Raw genomic sequence first — 23,587 nt, forward strand, 5'->3', positions numbered from 1 at the left:
ATAATGACTTTTTTCCCATTGGGAATTTGTTCCATGGATCTCCCACCTAGAATTCCAGAGCCTAATGTGGTCAGTTTGGTCTGGTTCTGGGTAACCAAGTATGTGGACCTTTTAAACTGCCCATACTATAAAGATTGGAGGTTTGAACCATCTTCAGTGGAAGCCACAAATTTAACACAAAGCTTGTCCAAGTTTTTCATGGGGCTAGATGTGTAAAGTGATGAGGTTGGATTCTTGGATAACCATCCTTCAGAAAGAGGTGAAGATTGATTTTACCAAATCTCATTTTTCTCTTTATATTTTGGTCAAGGACATAATTGCCTTCCTTACACATTTCTGTTGTCATCAATGGGAGAAAATACACTTTTATTTTGACAGCATAGAGGAGTTAAGTTTTCTTTAGGTTGCCTCAGGATATAAGATAGGTGTTAGCATTCAAGGCCCAAGGAGATTTTGCACATGTATGAGGCAGAGGCAGAGGCAGAGGCAGAGGCAGAGAGAGAACAGCAATGGCACTTTCTGTACTGAATGTCATCAGTTTTGCAATAGTGTTTTTAATGAAAAAATTGTCAGTGTGTTTCAGGACATTGCCCTCTGGGGTGTTGCCACATTTCTTGCGGCAGCAAAACCAAATTTGACAGGAAAAGGAGAAAATTCTCCTTTGGAAGGGGGAACCTGAAAATCTGTGGGGAAGGGGTGCTGATGTTTTCAGTCAGTGAGAAAAGCATGGTATTTGGGACCTTAGGCTTTCTGGTGGAGGAACAAAGTGGAGAACCTTCGGGATGTTAGTTGTGTCCTGGGGAGGGAATCAGGCCAAGAGGGCCAAGTCCTGAAGGTGACATCTCACAAAGCATGTCTAGAGCATCGAGCCAGAGATCAGGTTGTTTCTTGTGACGTTGTGTTTCATTATTTTAGAGATGAGCCATCTACTTTAACCCACTCCCTTTTTTCAATGAAAAAGTTTGGACTAAAACAGACTCTTTTTCATGACCAAAGTTGCTGAGGGTAGAGCTGGGAGTAGAACCTAACTTTCCACTGAAATGCACTGACTGGTCTCCAGAAAAGGAAGGTATCTGTGAGCTCACAGAGTCTGAGCTGGAATGACTTTCAGAGGCTCATTACCGGAAAGGGAATCCCATGCCCAGCCTCCCAGGCCAGCAGCCCTCTATCGAGGAGAAGGCCTTTCTCGAGGGTGCTTCCTGAGGCAGCACCTTTTCTATTTGGACACTTTTCATTGCTTGGTGCTCTTGCTTTACTTCAAGCTGGATTCTTGTTTTTCTTCTCCCCTGGCTCTGATTTCCACTCTCTGGGACCAAGCAGGATAGGCCTACTTTCATGTCAGCGTGACCTTTCTTGAGACAGTTGAGAACAGCTCTTTTCTCCCTTAGCTCCTGGTCTCTAGGCTTCATGCCTCTGGCTCATCATCCTTTGCATGCTTCGGTTTGTCAGGTTTGTTCTTAAAATGTGGTCCAGCCAGGATGCAGGACATCCCAGGACCACTCAACCAGAGGTCGCCTTTTAGGCCGATTGCAATCCATTGATCACGTTGAGTCATTTAAGGAAATCACCTAACTATTCTTCTCAAGTTCTCATCTCTCCATCTTGTCCCCAAGGAGATCATGTCAAATGAAATCTAGGGATACTGTTTTAAAAACAAACAAAAAGAATCACCCTTTCCTCCCTCCACTGACCCAGTCATCCCCTAATTTGACTCAAGGATATTGTAACATACTTTTAAAAAAGTTTGTTTTACTTTCTCACCCCCACTTAATAATATTTTATTTTTTCTCAGTTACATGAAAAGATAGTTTTCAGCATTCATTTTTGTAAGATTTTGAGTTCCAAATTTTTCTTCCTTCTTACTCTCTGAGACAGCAAGCAATCTGATATAGCTTATACATTACAATCTTATTAAACATAATTCCACATTAGTCATGTTGTGAAAGAGGAATCAGAATAAAAGGGGAAAACCACAAAGTGAAAATGGGTCTGCATTCAGACTCCATAACTCTTTTTCTGGATGTGGAGAGACTTTTCCATCGTGAGTCGTTTGGCATAATCTTGGATCATCATATTCTTGAGAAGAGTTAAGTCTATCACAGTTGATCATCACACAGTGTTGCTATTACTGTGTACAGTGTTTGAAATTATGAATGGATTAAAAAAAGGTACATGGCCGGTACATTTTCCCTGTCCTTTGTGAAAGGTACCTCATGCCTGGCCAATAGCCTGCCAAGCCATGCCCCAGAAATCCAAGCCTCATTCTCAGAGGGCATCTTCTTGGGTACCTCTTCACTTCCTGAATCTTCCATTCTCTTGTGAAAACCTCACCTTCAGTTGGCAACAGAGATGAAGAGATCCTTTATCACTGTATCCCTGCCACAGTACCTTTGGATACTAAGTCCTCATTTGGGGAGTGTAGAAATCCATACAGTTGAAATATATGTTATAACAGAGGCCTGGGAAAGCGGCCTGGGTGGTGATTGTCACAATTTTTGGAGGCGCTGTCTCTGAGAAGTTGGGAAGCAAGCCACTCTCAAGAAGTAATTTTATCTGGCTAAAGGGGAAAGTTTGAAACTCACCAAAGTCAGTGAGTGGGTCAATTTCCTGTGCCCATTTTCTTCAGTAGTGGGTTTTGCTTTAGAGAAGTATGCAGATCACTTAAATGAAGAGGGGAGAATAAAGCATTCTTTAAAGTTAGCTGGTTAACACTGTTCTTTAGGGCACAGTGGTAAGAACTACATCTGGTTGGGTTGTTCAGTCACAAAGGAATGTAATTAATTGGTCACCAGGGGATCAGGAGAAAATGTGAGCAAGATTGATCCATTCAACTAGAGAATCAGACTGAAGCACTTAGCCTCTTGATGGTAGATTAGTGGCATCAAAGGAACAGAGATTTAGACCTTTAGGACTGTCTTTGGGTCCATAGGGCTAATTGCCAGGTTTTACACATACACAAACACATACACACACAACTGTCTTAAAAATGACTATGCCTGGGGCAGCTAGATGGTGCAGTAGATAGAGCACCGGCCCTGGATTCAGGAGTATCTGAGTTCAAATCCGGCCTCAGACGCTTAACACTTACTAGCTGTGTGACCCTGGGCAAGTCACTTAACCCCAATTGCCTCACTTAAAAAAAAAAAAAGTGAAGATAACCTTGAGGTTAATCATTCACATGTTATTGTTAATGAGCTCAAACATACTACTTTCTTTCTAAGAACTGGCCAGTTACAGCTGTGCTGAAGGTTCTGCAGAGCCCTTTGGCCTGGGGGGAGGGATGGGGTTGGGGTTGTAGGGGCAGGCCTGGATGCTGTGCTCCTGTTGTCTGGTGGAGGGCAAGGGGTAATCATCACCATTATAAGTTGCTAGTGTTTGTATAACCTTTAGTTTTGCACATCAATCAATCTATCATCCATCTATCTATCCATCCATCCATCCATCCATCCATCCATCTATCATCTATCTATCCATCTATCCATCATCTATCTATCTATCTGTCTATCCGTCTATCTATCTATCTATCTGTCTGTCTGTCTGTCTGTCTGTCTGTCTGTCTGTCTGTCTGTCTGTCTATCCACACTAATTTGATCCTTACAACAACCCTAGGATATAGGTGCTTTTATTATCTTCCTCATTTTACAGTTGAGGAGACTGAGACTGAGAGAGATTAAGTGACTTACCTAAGGTCATATAGTTAGTGTGTGAGGTAGGATTTGAATTCAGGTCTTCCTGAATCCAGACCGAGTACTTTATCCCTGAGCCACCTACTTGCCTCTGTCACAGCTTGGGGTTGGTCTTGGTCTTCTAGGTCTGTAGTTCACAAGTCCCTAGTGGTACTGCCCTCTGGAGGTAGAAGGATGACAGACTTCATCTATTTCAGAACTTTGCCCGAGGGTGACCCTATGCTCTCTTCCAACTTGCATTCGAGGCCTCTTTACAGAATTCAGGCTAGTAAAACTTGGACAACCGTGCAGCTACATTAGGAGTTATAAGCATTGTCGGCTGGCCCTGAGAATCTTATGACCATTTACAATGTTATTTATGTAAGGAAATTACTCCTGAGGTCCAGAAGCCACTTGAGTTTTAGTTTATAAGCACACCTGTATATGCAGGAGTCTGCATGCTTTCTTTCCTAGGAAAGTCCACCTTTGCTACTCTGCAGAGTTGTGAAATCAGCCTGGTAAGGCCAAAAGATGGGAAGGGTCATCTTTGTGATGGAGTTTTCTTTGGGATTGAGTTGGCTTTCAAGATTATACCCTTGAGGATCATAGATGTGGGGAATGTGAAGGACCTTAGAGGCCAAGGAACCCAAACCTGTCATTTTACTTTCATGGGCCTCTGTTGTCCACTGCCCTGTAGGCAAGAGTAATGGTACTGTTAACATAACTCCAAAGTCAGCACTGCTAAGGAGGATTCCAGACACCGCCCACTCCCCCTCCCCAGTTACTGATAATTGACTTGAAAGTCCCCTTTTGTAGATTGTATGTGTAGAAGGATTCTGAATATGAAGACGTTTTGCTATATATGATGTTCTTCAGGTGGCATTTAGACAGAGCACTTTGTGCTTTTGGCCACAGAGAATTATCTCACTCAGAGAATCCTTTCTTTCCTGGATTGTCAGTATAGTACTTACTCTCTATAGAAACCAGTTTGAGTGCTTGTTGTATTGTAGCCAGAAGAGAACCTAACGTTTGTCCAGCCAGAGAAAGTTGGAAACGTTACACCGGTAGTATGATTTCTGGCATTAAATTTGTTTTAGCAAAATTTCCATTATAACAAAACAATATAGATATGTCCCATGGAATTCATTAAAATAAGGTTTTATTGGTAATTTGGAGAAAGGCTGCTGAGAATTATAGAGCATTAAAAATGTAGTGTCGTTATTTGTTTTAAAAAAAGCTTGAATGAAATGGTCACAAAGATCCCTTATAACTCTAATATCAATAATTTTTAAGTTCATCTATATAAGTAGACCTAATCTAAAAGATTTGACTTGTGCTTTAATTGATAGATAAAAATGGTTTGTCATGAGATTATCACTTGTACTTAAATATATTTGAAGCCCTTGAAAAGCATATTCTTCTGAATAGTTTAAACCTTTTCCTAGCAATCATTACTACTTTGCTAAGTAAATTTTTATTTTATAGATAGCTATGGAGCTCCTGTCCCAGTTAACATAAATTCCAAATTAATTAGACTTGGGTATTCTTGTCAGTCCACAAAGGCCTACTGTGATGCTTCACAGTTGATAGAGGTGATCCTGGGTTTGCAAAAGCTTTGCCAGTGATACAGGCTCCAGCCTGTTGTAAAGGGGGCCTCTCTGATCTTGCTAGTAGTCTGTGTCAGCTTTCTGGAGGAGCTGGCTAGTTAAGAATAGAGAGGCTTGGGGCAGCTAGATGGCGCAGTGGATAGAGCACCAGCCCTGGATTCAGGAGTACCTGAGTTCAAATCTGGCCTCAGACACTTAACACTTACTAGCTGTGTGACCCTAGGCAAGTCACTTAACCCCAATTGCCTCACTAAAAAAAAAAAAAGAATAGAGAGGCTTGCCATGCAAACATGCTACCATTGCTGGATGGTTAATGACGAATTCTTTGACCTTGGCAGCCCATGAAACAAAGGGAAATACAGAATACCCTTTAGTAGGGTGCTGATTCTCTTCTGCTTTGGTGGTGATGGTGGAAGGATTGCAGAAAAGGGGGCAAAGGGAGCTAAGAAATCCACAATTTTTAGATGATTAAGCGCCTTACAAGAAGAGATTATTTCATTAATTGTACTTATGTCTCTAGTGCCTTCCTGGCTTATCGGGATGTGCCTGTGGGGCACCCTTGTTGATTGATTGACATGCTACTAAAGGAAACATTTTGTTGTAAATGAAGCCAGAAGATTGAAGAAGGTGGCAACCAGTGGAAGGCTGGCTCCTAAGCTTTGTTAAAGACCCAGGTAAAAGAATTGATAAGAATTGGTTTTATCATGCCTCCAAAGGCAATGGAAAGCATCATTTCAGGTGATGTTTGGTCATCTGTTGCAGTGCTAGTGATAAGCATTTATAAAAAGACCAGCATGTGGGGCAGCTGGGTGGCGCAGTAGATAAAGTGCCAGCCCTAGATTCAGGAAGACCCGAGTTCAAATTCCGCCTCAGACACTTGACATTTACTAGCTGTGTGACCTTGGGCAAGTCACTTAACCCCCATTGCCCCACAAAAAAAAAATGACAAACACAAACAAAAAAGACCACCATGAAAATCACTGCAACTTAAGTGCCAAAAAAGAATGAGAAATTCCATAGAAAATTCAGTAAAACCTCTTCAGAGTAAGCGAACCCTCAAAACAAAGGTAGGCATAGGGGAAGATGGGAAAAAATAGGGGATAGAAATAGGAATTAGACCCAGGCTTTTTTTGGAATAGAAAATTCACACAGATAAGGAAACTTGCCACCAGTGTGGTCAGCCTTTAGTCTCTTTAGCCAGTTAGGTCTTGAAGATGGTTTCAATGTCTTCTACAGAAAAACTAGCCTAATTTGCCAGGGAGTTTGAGGAATTAGGATATTACTCTGGCCACACCATGGAAGGCAGAGCAGTAGAGATGACTTTGTCCAGTGCTCTGATAGTAAGAAGCAAGGAAGAAGAGAGAGCATTGTGATGTGGGTGCATGGTACAGAATCCACATGGGAAAGAGTTTCTCTGCATGATAATAGCCTGTGGTATTCTGTCTGGCATCAAACTCCACATTGCAGTTTCCTAAATGAATCCTGCTTCATAGTTAGACCATCAAAGGGATGAATATATTAGTGGTCCAGACTATGTTATAGAGTTAGATAGAAATAGTGTATAGAGTTGGTCCATTAGTCTCTATGTCTTGGACAGACATTGTGTGTGGACAAGAGTTGGGCCCAGAACAGGAGACAGAGCACACTCAGTGACTTTTATGAAATGACACTCTTTGTTTTTTAGTTACCTCAAGGTTCTCCCTAAAAGAAAGGCCTGTTCCTTTTGTAGCAGTATTCTTCCTGTGGTGTGGTATGTCAGAATCATGGGTTATCATGGTTTCCCAGTAATCAGAGTTCAGAGTCAGGCTAAAATGAGGGTGGAGGGGTGCATGGTCGGTTTGAGCAGGCACCAGCACATTACGCACTGAGAATAGCTGTGTGGCACAGCCAGAGGTGCACGGCTGATCACATCACAAGTCAAGTCAGTGTGTTTTTAAGTAGCACCTCGTGCTCAGTGCTAAGGATACAAATAGAAAGGCAAAAAGATTTTGCTCTTAACGCACTCAGGCTCCTGGGAGGAGACAACATACAACAAGATACATCCAGGAGAAATTGGAGATAATCTCAGAGGGGAGCACTGAGCACTAAGGAGGCCTGGGAAAGGCTTCTTGCAAAAGGTAGGATTTTAGTTGAGACCTGAAGGAAGTCGGGGAGGTTAGAAGGAGGCAGGGGGAGGGAAAGAGGAAGACAATTCCAGGCATGGGGTCCATCCAGAGTTGGGGCAAGGAGGCCAGTGTCATTGGAGGGGCATGAGGTGTAGGAAGAACAGAAGGGTGGGAAGAGGCCAGGTTGTACAGGGTGTTTAAAGCCTGGCAGAGATTATGCTGAACTCACTAGGGCACAGTGCACTGGGATTATCACCTCTCCTGTAGCCTTTGCCCTCCTAAGATTGGGTGACCTGCTGATTCATTGAGCCCATTAAAACCCCTAGAATTTCTTCAGAACATGTGCTAAGTCTGACTCCCTCGTTTTCTCCTTTTGAAATTGATTTTTTTGTGCCTCCGTGAAAGGCTTTATATTTATCTTGTTGAATTTCATCTTATTAGATTCACACTGAAACTTTAGCCCAGTGGTCTGCAAACCAGGACCCGGGCTAAGTTCTGACAACTGCCTTTTAAAAGATAGAAAAGCCATTCTTAGCTCCTCTGGTGGGACAGCAGCTCGCCTGAGAAAATCCTTTGGGATGCTGACTTCTATGTTATGTCCAGTTATCTCATCTAGTTGATTCTAAATAAGATTGGGAATAACTTTTAAGGTAGGAAAATTTATGAGAATAGTCTTCAGTGCCTTGGAAGAAAAGTAACACTTTATCCCCATTTCGGATCAGTCAGTCAATTACTGAAAAATTGACTTGTTGGTGGCAAGGCTTGAATTGAACTTCAGATCTTCTGCCACTTGGGCAGCACTGGTGAATCTTCATTAAGTACTCCATTTTGCTCTTCCAGTTAGACTGTATGAGATCTGTATGGCCCCGTCACTTCACTTAGAGCAATAAAGAGAAAGTAAGAGTAAAAGGACGATTGATAGTTCTAAGGCTAGGATGAATATTCAGCAGTCCGTTTATTATTTGCCTCTTGGACATCTCTTCCTAGATGTCCCTGTCAGAATCTCAAATTCAAGTTGTCGGAAATTGGATTTATTAGCTTTCCCCTTAAATCATTCTCCTTTCTGATTCCTTTGCATCTGTCACTGCTGCCACCGACCATCACTTGTCATCATCGCTTGTTTTGATAACACTCTGAGTGACCTTTGACTCCCCTCTATCCTCTATAGCCAATCAAGCCCCGATTCTTGTCAGTTCTGTGTCTTGACAATTCTCCCATCTGCACAGCCTCACCACCATAATCCATACTATTACTGTCTCTTGCTTGGGATAGGCACATAATGGCTGTCATGTCTCCAGTTTCCTCTTCCAAACCATTCTACATACCTTTATCTTTCTAGTACACAAGTCTGATCATATCATTTCACATGAGCCTGTGTAGCTGGCCACCTTCAGTGGCTCTCCATTGCCTACGAAAGAAGCTCCAAACTTAACTATCCATTAATGATCCTCTACAATATGCTGCTTCTCTTTTGTTCACTTTGCACCTATCTCCAGGAATGGTAGCCGTGGGATGGGGGTGGGGGGTGCATGGAAGGAATTTTCTACTCGGGTTCAAATCTTGCCTCTGCCGCTTTTGTGATCTTGGGAAAGTCACCTTTCTGTGCCTCTGTTTCTTCTTCAGTAAAATGAAGGATTTAAATTAGATGACCTTTCAATCCCTTCCAGCTCTAATTCTTTCTTCCCTATCTTTACCTGTTGATGTCTTATCCTGGAGCACTTTTTATGTATTTGTTGCACTAGCATGTCACTGCTTATGTTATAGAATATGGATACTCTGTCCTTATTCTTTCCAGTTCTCATCTGTATCTCCCTTTAATAGAATGTAAGTTCCTTGAGGGCCAGGTCATCACAGAAGACACGCAGAAGGCCCACCCAGTTCTGAAGGGGGTGGGGGTGGGGCAGTATTCCTCTTCCATGGGTACTGGTGTAACTGTCCAGGAAGACCCTCCGTCTGGGCCTCATTGTGGCCTGGAGAGGATCCAGTGCTCTCCAAGGCTGCACCTGTTGAGGACAAACCCTGTCAGCTTCTTCCAAACTGGAAGAGTTCTGTGTACAGGCCTAAAAGCGGTTACTTGACAGGTCACCAAGGTATGAGCACCCAGTGTCTGACAGCCCCCTTAGTGATGTTTGGAGAGGCTAGTAGGCTGGCCACCACCACGTGCTGATTGCTTTGGCTGTGCTGCCACATGAGCACGATGTCATATGCATTTATGCATTACAATGGCTTACATTTTATTGCACTTACACTATTCAAATGTGTATGACAGCTCTGGGTTCTTGTGCGTTCCCTAAGTTATAAATTCCTGGAGTATAGGCCCTGGGTTTTGTGTCTCCTCCATTGCTTTGCACACAGAACATCAGAGATGCTTATTAAATGTTTGCTGAGGGAATGAACATTAACTGGTTGGTTAACATTCCTGCTTGGTTTCCTTTTGTGCTTCTTATTTGAAGGACACCCCAGAATCATTCATTTGCATTAGCAGAAGCCATGTGTTTGTATCATTTTATTGTGCATGCATTGTTTCATTGTTACCTAATCACTCAGCTTGTCCCTAGTCTCCAGTTCTACCCCCTTACCCTCTACCTCTTTGTCTGCTGGGAATCTATTGGGATTCTCAGTTCCATAGGTGAATGATATAGGTAGACAGGTATACTTTAGACTAGCCAGCTACATGCCGGCCCTGTAGAAGCCCCACGGGGGCATTGGTAGTTTTGAAGAATAGCTCCATGTGCCCCACTTTTGTGAATAGTCCTATTTTTTTCCCTTCAAAGTAGGAAGCCGGCTGCAATGGAAAATCGAAGGCACCTATATTGGCAGCTAGCTGGGAATCCCCTTCAAATGATTTCCTGTTTTTCAGTTTATGCTCGCTCTTTCCCTTCCTTGCCCCCCAGTTTCCTTATTTCTTCCACATTTGTGTTGTAGTTCTTGAAGGAAAAGAAACCAAGTTCGGGATCCTTGGGTTTTTCTTGAAGTAATTTCCACATTATAATTTTACCTTCCAAAGGTTTGTAGTTGGGGAGGTACAAAAGACTTTGAGCTGTAACAGCCCCCTGGAAATCATTTGGTCTTATCTCCTATTTTATGATAAGAAAATCTTGGAGGTTAAGTGATCTGTCCAAGGTCACACAGCTGTGGAGGAAAATGTTTTATTCTGCATTTTAGCCACAGGCCTGTCAGAAATAATTTATATTAATTTACATCATTTAAAATATTTTTCTGCCTCAGGGAGAAAAGTTCTAAGTGGCGGCAATCTCATGCCCTTGGAAATCTAACACAAGCCATTTTTGAGTTATAATTTATAGCATTCCCTGATGAATGACAAAATTTCAAGTTAGGATTGAGCGAGGGTTCACAATTTAGGAAACTGTTCAGTTCCGTTTGCTTGATCAAGCAGAATGATGATCACTTAACTTTGTGCATACCCTTGGAAAACCATTGTCCTAAAACTATTCAGTCCACCTTTGACCACTCCTTTCAAGGATTCTCCACCTGGTCAAAGGGGAACTTGAGGTACTTTCATTAACCAATGTAACCGAAGACAGAATTCCTTCTCTTAGTCTGATCCTTGCCTCACACTCTCCAGGCATGAGCACAGAAGGGTCTCTGTGTTTGTTCTTCCTCCTAAATCTGTCAAAAGGCAGAACCTAGTTCCTCCTGGAGAACCAGAGGATTATGTTTGGGTCTTGGCTAAAGGGGGATATAATGGGGGCATTGTTCACACTGATAGTTAAAGAAATACCTATAAGGGTTTCTCATCCAAGTGAGACCAAGGACTTCAGACTAAAGTATTGTTCTAATATTATTTTGTAGTATGTAGCCCAGAGGGGGAAGGGAGAGGTGGGGCTCACAATGCTCTCTAAGTGCCAGAGGAAAATTGGCACCTACTTGACAACAAACTGGCCTTCTTTCCCTATACCGGGATGCTTTCTCCTATTGTTGATGAAATGTTCATCGTTAAACTAGACAAAATGTGTGGTGGGAATGCTCACTCCCTGCTTTAAAGTGGCAGCACGTACGGCACAGTGAGCTAGGTGTCAGGGGGGAGGTCACATGGCTGGGGAAGGCGTTTTGGGCTGGGAAGTTACAGGGTTTGTGGCTGGACTCAGGACGGTCAGGTGACCCAGAAATGGCGGTCATGTCTACTTGGCGGCCATTCCCAGAACGAGAGATGGCAAGGGCAGGGGGCTGATGTGTTGGCAGGAGCACAGTTGGAAGATGGCTGGGGTTCTGGGCCCAGGCTCTCAGTAACAGCATAGAGACAACAGAGCCCACATGGGGGATCCAGGGCTGGGTGGGTGCCTCAGCAGTAGCTTGGCAGGAAGAAGGCTAGGGGGAAGGCTGGATGGGGGGTCTGTGGCCGGCCACGCTGTCCGGTCCTCTCGGGGTGTTCTGGTGTTCTCTGGTTCTCTGCCTATTGGGCTCATTTTCTGTGGGTTTCAGTGTTGATCGAGTTAGTAGATGCATTTGGCTGGAAAGAATGCAGCTCCTTTGTGTCCACGGCCACTTAAATAGTATTTAGTGGCAATAATGACTGGTTGGTGGGGAACCTGTTTCTAATTAAGCCCTGGCATTCTTTAATTGTAGCAGGCTGGGCACTCAGCCTTTCATTGCCTCAGTGTGGAGAAGACATTTCTACAGGCATTTTTCCTCAGTGCCACCAGTGCCACGGAAGTCTGTCTGATAGGGTTACAGTGCCGAGTGGCTGTTGGAGCCCATCTGGCATCTGAACTGCTGGGTTCGAGGTTTAGCCCAGCGTCCCAGCAGGGGTCTGCCTTAGGCTGCTTGACTTGCTACTGGTGTGGCAGTTGTGACCCCACGTGTTTAGAAATGGCATCCGTTACACTCATCATTGCCTTCTCTGTTTTTCAGTGCAGCAGAGCGGAGTCCGGCATTGCGCCTACACGGCCTCGAGGCAGAACCTCTACATCGACAAAAACACAAAGGTTATTTGCCAAGGCTTCACCGGCAAGCAGGTGTGTGTACATGCTCCCCGTCTTCTGTCTTGGGGGCATCGGTTCATTTTTTCCCCTCATAAAATGTATCTGTACCACTGAGCGATTGTTTCCTGTTCTCTTCTGTGGGGCAGATGGTAACAGAGTGTTCTCATTGTGTTTGCTCCAGCGTTACGAGGTGATGTATTTTAATTGTTGCCATGGCAGCCGGGTGCTATTTGGTGGCCTGTAAAGTGACCAGATCCACCATTCTATGGATTGAAAGGCTGTTTTTACCTTGAGATTCCTTTAAAAATTAAACACAGATTGTTAATTCATGAAGATTTTTAAAAATCAATTTGGACAGGGTAGCTAGGTGGCTCAGTGGATAGAGCACCGGCCCTGGAGTCAGGAGTACCTGAGTTCAAATCTGGCCTCAGACACTTGACACTTAGTAGCTGTGTGAGCCTGGGCAAGTCACTTAAACCCAATTGCCTCACTAACAAAAAAAAACATAAAAAAAAAATCAATTTGGACAGAAAAATATTTCTCCTAAAATCCATTCCTTTCATTATTTGGATTTTCTGGGAACTCTTTCTGGTTTAAAATAATAGGAGTGACTTCAGTAGTTTTCCCTGCTCTCCCCTCCCTCTCACCCCATTTTTTTACCCATATCTTTTTTTTATTGAATAGAATTTTATTTTCCAAAATATATGTAAAAACAAATTTTAACATTAATTTTTTAAAAAAATGTGTTCCAACTTCTCTTCTTCCTCCATTCCCACCCCCCACCCACATACTCATATCTTTTATCCACAAGAGCAGGCTTATTCAGCAGCCTTCTCAGCTATAATTCTGGTTAGTAGCATTTTTGTACATTGGCTGATGTTCAGAGCAATGACCCTGAAACAAAACAAAATCCCGAAGTACCAAAAAAAGAGGACATTGAGTTTGGCACATGAGGAACGAGTGCTGTATGCCTTCTGTGCAGGGGACTCTGTAGTGGGCGCCAGCTGTTTGAGACGTGATCTCTGCCCTCAACGAGCTTGTGGTCTAGTAGGGGAAAGAAAATAAGCTTATGGACAAATAACTGGATAAAGACACTTTAATGTGTTTGAATTCCCTGAAAGCAGGGGTTGTGTGCATGGTCACTATTTTTTTTTTTTGGTGGGACAATGAGGGTTAAGTGACTTGCCTGGGGTCACACAGCTAGTAAGTGTCAAGTGTCTGAGGCCAGATTGGAACTCAGGTCCTCCTGAATCCAGGGCCGGTGCTTTATCTACTGTGCCACCTCGCTGCCCCCTTGCAGTCACTTTATTAACTAGATTCCTATACATGAAGTGTAAACTACATATAAACCCCCTCTGTGGTTGTACTAATGGCAGTACTTGGAGAGGCTGTGACTTTGGTGCTGTCTGTGCATGCTCCGCGCCCAGCACCGATGGTGCCTTTCTTTGTTGATCTTGGGGAGTCATCGAGGCTGAAAACCTGAGCGCCTTATGGCCAAATGGCCAGTGAGTCTGTCCAAACTCAGCTCGCTTGCATGGGTCTTGGACAGCAGGGACACACAGCAAGAGTCATGGGCTGGCCGTGCCAGAGTGTGGGCGAGGGGGCCCTGGGATGCCGAGGCCCTGAGTTGGGGTGGCCCTGGGATGGTTTCGTGGCCTGCAGCCTTGCTCACTCCTTCTCCAGGTGAGGCGTTTCCCAGGCTCCGTGTTGGCCCTTCCTGTGTGGCCTGTGTCAGGTGGTGGCCGGTCCCCACAGTTGGGTTCTCTGTTGTTTCCATGGCCACGGTTCCCTTGTCTTCCATCATTCCCATTCCCATTGTGCTCCTGTTCAGCCCTCGCCCGATCCGTTTGTTCATTCAGAAGCAGCCACTGTGGAGGTGGCACTTTGGGCCTAAATGTAACGCTCATTTCCACGGGGACTCAGCATTTCTGTTTCATCTCAGCTCATTAGTTCTTTTTTTCCAGGTACTCCTTGTTCCACATATGAATGAGGGAAAATTGTATTTCTTAATAGATACCCGGCAATGCAAATGGCCAGTGGCTGCCAACCTTCATTTCACGTATTGACGAAATGTAGCAAAACCAGAATAGGAGCTTGTTGTTCCCTGTTTGCTGGCCTCGGGAGGCCCCTTCTCTGGTACAGACCTTGCCCCAGAGCACAGAGTTAGCCTAGGGGTCACCTCTAGAGATTTACCCGGCAGGGACTGGAAGGATGGGAGCAGAGGAGGCCTGGACTTCACCGCTCTGGGCCTCAGTTTCCTTTCCTGTAAAACAGAGGCTGGACTCGATGATTTTGAAGGTTTTCTCCAGGTTTGTTTTTGGATTCGGTGATCTGAAACAGTACCTGAGTGGCAAGGACCCTGGCACGTGGCGGGTCTATATCCTCCTTTTGGGTCCAGGTCTGTGGCTCATTGGTGGAGGGAATTCCTTCTGCCAGTGAAGGTTGACTACTTGCATTGCAACTTTGAGTCTTTGAAAACAGCCCAGGGCCCTTAGGGTCATATCTCTGAATAGGTCGGAGAACAGCGTAGAATGTGTAGGTCTTCCTGGCTCTGAGGCAGGCTCTCACCTCTCTGCTTTGCCACAGGCTTGGTTAAACCAGACTCTCAGGATCTTTGGTCTCTGACCAACTTGATATGCACTGTCCCCTAGGTCCTCACCTCTTATTTCTCCTAGCGTCCCAGGACTGAACTTTGGAACCCAAAGGCCCTTCTCGTAGGTATTCTCAGGGCTGGAATTGGACATTCTCAAACACATCTAGCACCTTTGGGTGGGTCCTGAGCCAAGCACATTTACAGAAAGGTGGCCAAGTGTCTTCTGCCCGAGTTACTGAGTGAGAAGTCACCCACTTGCCCATCACCGGCCTTTGCAGACCGCTGACCTCTTGGCTCTTTGGGAAGCATAGGGTAGCAATGACTCATTTTCCTGGCAGCATCAGCGAATGTAACATTTCACATACGTGAAATGATGTGGAAGAGCCTAGAGTGAATGTCATCAAGGTCGGCTCAGGAAACTGGGAATGTTTACTCTGGTGAAGAGGAGATTCAGGGGACACATACCTGCCCTATGGAGGAAAGACCGTCTCATTCTGTGTGTCCTCAAGGAGAAACAGATGGAGTTTGCAGAGAGGCACCTTGAAGTTTGATGTCAGGAGCAGCTTCCTGACTGTCCCAGCTGAATCCTGACCCCTAGCTGAAGAACCCCTGAGCTGTGTAACCGTGGCCCGGCTGCTTTGGAGGCATCCCCTCCCCCTCACTTCCCTGGAGGCCTGCTTGGAGTCTCATTGAGCACAGATGATTTCTGAGGCCTCTTCCCAGTCTGGGATTCAGTTTCTAAACCTTTTCATTAATAAGCTGCTCATCAGATTATTGTGTAAGATACACATGCGATTATTTGCAAACTAATTAAGGTTGTGGTTATGTTCCCAATGTCAGGTCATCAGTCATTTGTATATTTAACTGAGCACTTCTTTATTTTATCAAAGTTGTTTTGATTACTGAAGTAATGTGCTAAGTTATCATGAATGTATGTATACATCGCGAGTTTTGGAATTCCTACTTTAAAGCATCCTGTTTGGATGGTGCCACCAATGTCTTTATGATGATGATACAAGTTGTATTTTCCCGGCCGTGTCTCACATTTTACCTTAGAATTCCTATTGGTAGATCTTGTGAGACAGAGATCAAGAGGGGATCATCCCCAGATGTACTCCAGACCCCATTTTACCCATCAGCTTCAACACTTGCATTTCTCTAGTCTTTTCTCCTGCCACTAACAGGTAGCAAAAAGAACTGGTTTGGAATTCTTTTCCTTCTACTTCCCCTGGCACCCCTGGAGCAAGTGCTAATGATTAGTGGATTCCCCAAGATGAGAACAGAGAGAAGCAGTGTTGGATGTTCCAAGTGGAGAATTGACTTATAATTTCTCCTTGGCCCCTAATTTTCTCTGTTCAAAAGTCTCGATTTTTAAACAAAATCTCTTTACCTGTATTTGAGCTGTCCCTTAAATATTGTGTTGTTCATACCAGTAGTTGTATTTCCTCTCCTGGACAGAACGGTAATGTTTTATTTGCCCATTATCTTTGAGAAAGGAACTGGTTCATATGTAAGGGACTTTTCCAGCTAACTGCACTACCTGATATGAAACTTTTGTAAATGGAAATCTTCCTAAAATATCTCCCAGGGGGGTGCCAGGAGTTGTTTTTTCCTTATCCCTCGCCTCCTTCCTGTCAGGTTCACATAGAAAGGTGTCCCTCCTGGCTCGTGGCTCAGCCAAGTCTCTTGCAGCAAGGCCTCGCTCCCTCAGGGTCACACGTGTGTTCTGGAGTCTCAGGGTGGCTGGGAAGTGACCTTCAGAGTAGTGACACTGCTACTTAGACCTCTGAGATAGCTCCTTTTTATGCCACCAGTAAACCAATGTTTTAAAAGTGGAAATAGGGATCAGCTTTTACTTTTCTGAATGATCAATTTACCTCTGTGGCAAAAGGTCAGAAATATGTTGGGTTGTCCTTGTTACTCTTGAGGCCTTATCAAGTTTCTTGTGCCTTTCCCCCACCAGGGCACCTTTCACAGCCAGCAGGCATTGGAGTATGGCACGAAACTGGTTGGAGGAACAACGCCAGGGAAAGGAGGCAAGACGCATTTGGGCCTGCCTGTCTTTAATTCTGTGAAGGAGGTAATGAAGAACAACCAAGCTTGGCTTGTAGTAAGGCTTGGAAATGCTGCTTAGGTCGGGACATGATCACGCCTCTTTCCACTAGCAAGAGACAGAGCTAAGAATGTGAGTGGGGACTGAAAACAGATGTATTTCGTCTTAAATAGACACACGAAATAAAAGTCATTCTGTGGGCCAGCCCTGGTGACCCCTTCCCGGACTCCATACACTGTGATCTCCTCGCTCAGAGGAAGTGAAAGTTGGCCCTCCTAGAAAGGTTGGGAATCTCTGCTATAGACGACCTATGAAAGAAGGAAGTTGTAAAGTTCTGTGTAAATCTTGAAAGTTCTAAACAATTTTTTTAAACAGGTCTGTGATTTCTTCACAGGGAGGCCCCTTCTGTCCTAATGCAGAACACTCTGTTACAGGGCTGCCAGAGGCACTAGAAGGCTCAGTGACTTCCCTGCAGTTGCTCGGCCCAGATGGTTCAGAGATAGAACTTGAACTCGGGGCTTCATGACTAGGCCAGCTCATTAGTCTCTAGGCTGCCCTGCTTCTCCAAGAAATATTAACTGTTAGCATTTTGACTGTGAGTTTCCTTGGGAGATTTGTGTGAAGGATCTCTTTCCTCTGGACTGGCGAGCTGTGTCTGAGCCACGTCTGTCAAGAGCGAGGATGGCTTTCGTAAGCCTGTCCCCCTCCCTATCCCGCCATGGTCCCATTTTTCCTAATGCTGAGGTGATAACTCTGCCACCCCTACGAGTTGGGGATGAGGAAGTGTTCCGGGGTCTTTGGCTTCCCTGGCATTTTCATTTCCTTAGCCCTCCTTCTCCACCTGGTCCCGTGATCCTGTTTAAACTCTAGTGGGGGGATATAATTATCATTCATAGCGGGCTCGTAAATTCACAGATAACAGTTGTTGAGGATTGGGAGGCCCAAATGGGGGCTTATGAGAAGATCTGTGTCTTTTTGTCCCTCTCACTGTGTGTCTGGAAGAAGATAGACAGAAAGAGGCAGGACCATGGGACCATCCTAGCAAACCCTTAGTAGCTTACCAGCCCAGCTGCATCTGGGCCCAAGGGTAGGATGTCACCCGCGGGGCCCATGAGATTCATGGAGGTCAGAAAAGGAGGCACATTAAGCAGTGAGTCTGGGGGCCCAGTCTGGAGTCCAGGGCCCATGCTTAGGAAGCTTGTGCTGTGAGGAGGAAGCCAGCTGTCTCCTATTCCTTCTTTAGTCCCCTGGCTAAGGAGTGCTAGCAGCAAATTTCTTTTATTAATAGCAACAATAATAATGAAGATTATAATACTCTCTGACATTTATAAGCGCTTTAAGGCTCTGAGAGAGGTTAAAGGGGAGCCCAGCGTTACACAGCTAGTCAGTGTGTGAGGCAGGACTGGACACAGGACTTCCCGGTTCCAGACCCTGCTATGTGCAGGGCCTCTGCCTGCCGGCCTGGGGGATTCCTGGTAAGCCAACATGCCACAATTGATGTTTCAGGCCAAAGAACAAACTGGAGCCACAGCGTCCGTGATTTACGTGCCTCCTCCGTTTGCTGCCGCCGCAGTGAAAGAAGCTGTGGAAGCCGAGATGCCCCTTGTCGTGTGCATCACAGAAGGGATCCCGCAGCAGGACATGGTTCGAGTCAAACATGCCCTGCTCCGGCAGGGGAAGACGAGGCTTATTGGCCCCAATTGCCCTGGAGTTATCAATGTAAGTTCATGAGTATTTAAGCTGTTGTGAGGTTAGCCTGCTCTGAGCTAACCTGAACTTTCATGTATTTATTTGTAATTCTTTGGAGAGTTAAAAAAGTCTTTTCTGAAATGTTTGCTTCTAATTTACTTTCCTTAAGCCTGGGGAATGCAAAATCGGCATCATGCCTGGCCACATTCACAAGAAAGGAAGAATTGGTGAGTACCGAGCAAGCACTCTCTCCTATTTGTTGTTTTTTTAGTTCTCGAAATCCCCTTTGTCCTAGTTTCAAAACATGAAGGAGACTTTAAAAACCATGATACACTTAATAACTCAGTCGTTAGAGTTTTATGAACAGCTTTTGTTTTTATATCTTCGTTTCTCTTAAATCTCCCTTCCCCTGAACCCTTTCTTGTAACGAAAAACAGAGAAACAGCAAAGCTGTTTGATACAGTGAATAAGTGACAGTGTGTGCCCCATTAAAATGAGTGTCATATCTGAGCTGATGGGCAAAATCTTTAACATTCCATTCAGTAAACATTGTTACACGAAAGGCAGGTCAGATATGATCAGCGTCTGGCTTCATGGGGCAATAGGATGGACCAAACCATCACCTTGATTGGATCTTTTTCTAAAAAAAGATTTAAAAAAAAAGGTCTCTCTTCTCTCACCCATGCTGTACATGCCTCGCCTCTCGGAAGCTTTGATCTGCCCCGTTTCTCCTGCTTGGGCTAGCTTGCTCCCTCCCCGGTGGCCAGCCTGACGATCCTCTGCTCAAATCAGCTCACCAGATTGGCGTGTGCTCAGTGCAGACACCTAGTTGGCTTTAGCTTAGAACTGTCAAACTCAAGTGATCATCAGCCTTCACCTCCCTCAGCAGCAGGGATGACAGTTTGGGGCCAACATACTTGATGGTCTTTGTTTTAAAAAATAGGACTTAAGTGCAAAGTAAGCTCTTTGAGGGCACGGACTGTTAATGCGTGTCTTTGTATCCTTAGAGCCCAGTCTAATACCTTGCATGGAAATGTTTGTGGAATTAAAGTTTTAATCTGGAAATTAAATGGAAAATATTTTTAGGATTCCCTCCCCCGCTTTTATTGAATACAGAGCTGGTTAAGTGTTACTAACCCTGACTTGTCAAAACAGCATTGTCAGACTGGCCTGTGGGGGCGTTGTTATGTGGGATATAATCTCTGGGGGTGTGTCTTCATTCCTGGTAGGGAGACTGTTCTGCCCAGTGAGGCCCAGGGCATTATTGTTATGATTGCATTCCATCCTTGGTATTACTGCTCAAGCCTTTTCAGCTGTAACTTCTCATACTTTTTTTTTTTTTGCGGGGCAATGAGGGTTAAGTGACTTGCACAGGGTCACACAACTAGTAAGTATCAAGTGTCTGAGGCCGGATTTGAACTTAGGTCCTCCTGAATCCAGGGTCAGTGCTTTATCCACTGCGCCACCTGGCTGCACCCCTCATACATTTTTGAGACATAGGCACATTTACTTTGTTTTCTTTTCTTGGCTGTTTATCTCATTTTCTGATTACTACCTAATGGCAGGGATTTCTGGGTATTCCTAGACTAAGCTGGTTTAAGTTAGTGGCCTAGAATTGTAAAGCTCAATATTCAACTTCCCAGTTTTTATTCAGAATATTGTACCTTTCCCCCTTTTTAGATGCCTCAAACTTTCTCAAAATGCTTAGTGAAATTTTGCTCAGGGCCTTTAGGTAAAAGTCAATATTTTGTTTCAAAATTAGTCGAATAATAGGCTTTTTAGAATTCCCACTGAACTAGTGGGAACTGATGAAGTCATGGAGAGAAAAGAAGGGGAATGAGGTCAGAGTTCTAGGGCTTCCCCTCACTTGGAGGGGACCCAGCAAAGAAGACTGAGGAGTAGAAAGAGAAGGAGGAAAGGGCTGTTGTGAAAATTGGTAGTAGAGAGTGTCTCTGTAGAAGAAGGGGTGCTAAGCGATTGACCTAGTCAGAAGAAGTGGACTTCAGACCCAGCCACGTTGAATACACTGGTAGAATTGAGTTTATTTTCTATTTTTCAGACTTTGATTTCATTCTTACAAGGAACTTATGGTGAGCAGATTCCCTCAATCATTGTGGGTCTTGGAGGGTTGCCTGGCACTGAGAGATTAAGTCACTTGCTCAGGCTCACACAGCCTGCATGTGTCAGAGGATTTGACCCCAGGTTTTCCAGTCACTGAGGCCAGCCCTCTCTCTGTTACAAGACCTTGCCTTTACAGGATTTATTAATTGGATATAAGCATGGGGGCAGAACACTGATGCATGAGAGAGGATATAAGGAGAAATGTCATCTTGACCACCCTTGGGTCACAGGCATCTGTGTGTTCTGGGGAACAAAGCTTCATCTTGCACTAATGACCACACCTAGGAAATCTCCTCTGTTCAGAACTCTGCAGAGTGGTCAGGGATGTTTGGGATGGTGGCGTCTTCTACTGAAGTGGGAAAAGGGAACTGGAATTTGGGGCAGACATCCTCCGTGATGTTGGCAACCACCTTTGGCAAGCACATAATCAGAAGGTCAATGTTACCTTTGTGGTTATGTCAAGGCAGCGTGTGGTGCGCAGGGATTGGATGAGACTGTGACAGATAAGGGATTCTGTCAGAGAAGTGAAAGAGCACACTAGAGAATTCCGTGACTGTTAGGCCAGCTAGTGAGAATGGGTAACCCTGGGGTGGCTCTTATGATCTGGTAGTATTCATGAGGTGGCAGGGAGAACTCGGAGGAAGGCCCACAGCCTGTGGAGTGGGCCTCCTGTGGCACATTGACAGGAGGGCCTGAAGAAGAGCCACGCGGGACAGACAGGAGGGGATACAGTGAGGCCAGTATTGGAGGAGTCAGGGAAGACGACCCCTCCCCATCGATGAGACCACAGGTCTCGTGGAGTGGTAGAGGGAGAGGATGGTTCTCTGTATTACAGAGCTACTTTTACTGGGCACTCTTTTTTTTTTTTTTTGTGGGGCAGTGGGGGTTAAGTGACTTGCTCAGGGTCACACTGCTAGTAAGTGTCAAGTGTCTGAGACCGGATTTGAACTCAGGTCCTCCTGACTCCAGGGCCGGTGCTTTCTCCACTGTGCCACCTAGCTGCCCCCTCCTGGGCACTCTTAAGAGAGTCGCGGCTGTTGAGCAGCATTCTGACACTTTACAGGCTTCCCTGTTACTATTGTACATGGAACACACATTGGGAAGGTTTATAGCTGCAGGAAACTTTAGAAGTCACCTAATCGGTCTCTGGGCAAGCTGAGGCCCATAGAGGGGGAGTGACTTGCACAAGGCCACTCAGATAGTAGGTTGCAAAGTGGAGATTTGAACCCAGGTCTTCTGACTTTAAAGCAGTGTTCTCTCACACTCCACATCCATGCAGAGGTCTCTGGTCTGCTTTGGGCAGGAGTGCTGTGTGACAGATCAGCTTTCAGCTCACCTTTGGCATCCCCTTAGCCGGTGGCCTGCGTTAGAAAAACAAGAGGTGCATTTACATGCTTTGTGTCTTTTCCCTGTGTAGCCCCTCTGTGTGGGGCAGGCTGAACAGTCCCCATGATGCCTTTCAACCCCATTTTTTTCCCACCAGGTTTTAAAGGAAGGGCCTGATGCTCATCTGTTTTCTCTAGAGACTCCTGGCCTTGTCGTTAGTGGATGCCCTTGGTTGCCTCGTTGGCTTTTTTGTCCTGGTCCATGCTATAGCCAAGGCCTGTTGATCTCATTTCTATAACGTCTCTTGAATGCACCCCCTTCTCTCCTCTGACACCGCCACCCATCCAGAGCAGGTCCGTGTCCCCCCACACCTGGACTATTGGAGCAGTCTGCTGGGGGTGGCGTCTCCTTACCTCAGCTCTCCGCCCACAACATTCCATCCCAATTGAGCCCCTAAAATGCAGGTCTCATGATGTCACATCCTCTCTTCCCCCACCACTACTCAGGAAACTTTCCGAGGCTCCCTGTAAAATCCTCTGATCAGCATTCAAAGCCCTTTGTAACCCAGCTCCCTCCTACCTTTTGTCCTGAAGCCTGACGTCTGGCAGCAGGAGATTGAGGAGACTTCGTACGTACGGATGGATCTGAACTAATCTGGATGGAATGTAATTGTAGCAGAGCGGAATGGGGAGACTAAGTTTATGTTGATGGCGACCAAGTAATAACCCGACACATCAGTCACGGAATGTTGTTGAAGAAAGGAAGGAGCCTCCAAATTGGAAGGCATTGAACTTGCTTCCCTGCCAAGTTTTTGGGTTCTATTATTACAGGCTTTTTTTAATGAATGTGCTTTTACTTTTACCACTTAAGCTTGAGGGAGAACAGGAGAGTAAACTACTGTACACAATTACTCTCATTTTCTGTTCTTCTTAATTTGCAGTTTGCTTAAAGCATTGAACAAACTAATCAGAATCAACAGCTACAAGTCCGTTATAAGAAGAAAATCATCGTATTAGCTTTCTATGACCTTTAGTCTGCCGACGATGTTGAGAAGCGCACATTTGTGGGTAGAACCACGCTGGGTGGCTGTCTCTAGAGGAAATCAGATAGCTCCGTGGGGACCCTGAGACACCACTGGGGGAATGCAGTATAACCCTGACATGGGCCCCAGCGCACAATACGGACTGCGGGTGGAGCATTCGGTGGCATTTGCCGAGCTCCTGGACATGTGCGTGTGAACCCCTCTATGTGCTCCAGCAGTCCCATTCCATCCCATCTCCTCCAGCAGACTGCCCACTCTGGCACCTCCACTCTTTCACTTAATTTCAGTCTCTCGTCTTCTGGTTCATTCCTAGTGCCTGCAAACATGCCCATGTCGCCTCCATCTCAAAAACACCCTCACTTGTTCCTTCCTTCCATCCCCACTATCATCTCGTCAGCCCTTTGTGGCCAGACCCCTCCAAAGGGCCATCTGCCATGGGTGTC

General features: G+C 45.2%; 1 protein-coding gene across 1 annotated transcript in view; it reads left to right on the top strand.

The window, feature by feature from the left end:
- SUCLG1 (succinate-CoA ligase GDP/ADP-forming subunit alpha) overlaps window positions 1–23,587 on the top strand; it is a 38,917-nt gene that overhangs the window by 2,997 nt on the left and 12,333 nt on the right. Inside the window, exons 2-5 of the mRNA XM_043985802.1 lie at window positions 12,250–12,353; window positions 16,877–16,993; window positions 18,473–18,685; window positions 18,825–18,882. Of these exons, the coding sequence (XP_043841737.1) occupies window positions 12,250–12,353; window positions 16,877–16,993; window positions 18,473–18,685; window positions 18,825–18,882 (492 nt within the window). The remainder of the gene's footprint in view (window positions 1–12,249; window positions 12,354–16,876; window positions 16,994–18,472; window positions 18,686–18,824; window positions 18,883–23,587) is intronic.

Source organism: Dromiciops gliroides, chromosome 2 (genome assembly GCF_019393635.1).
Source record: "Dromiciops gliroides isolate mDroGli1 chromosome 2, mDroGli1.pri, whole genome shotgun sequence".
NCBI classification, from domain to species: domain Eukaryota; kingdom Metazoa; phylum Chordata; class Mammalia; order Microbiotheria; family Microbiotheriidae; genus Dromiciops; species Dromiciops gliroides.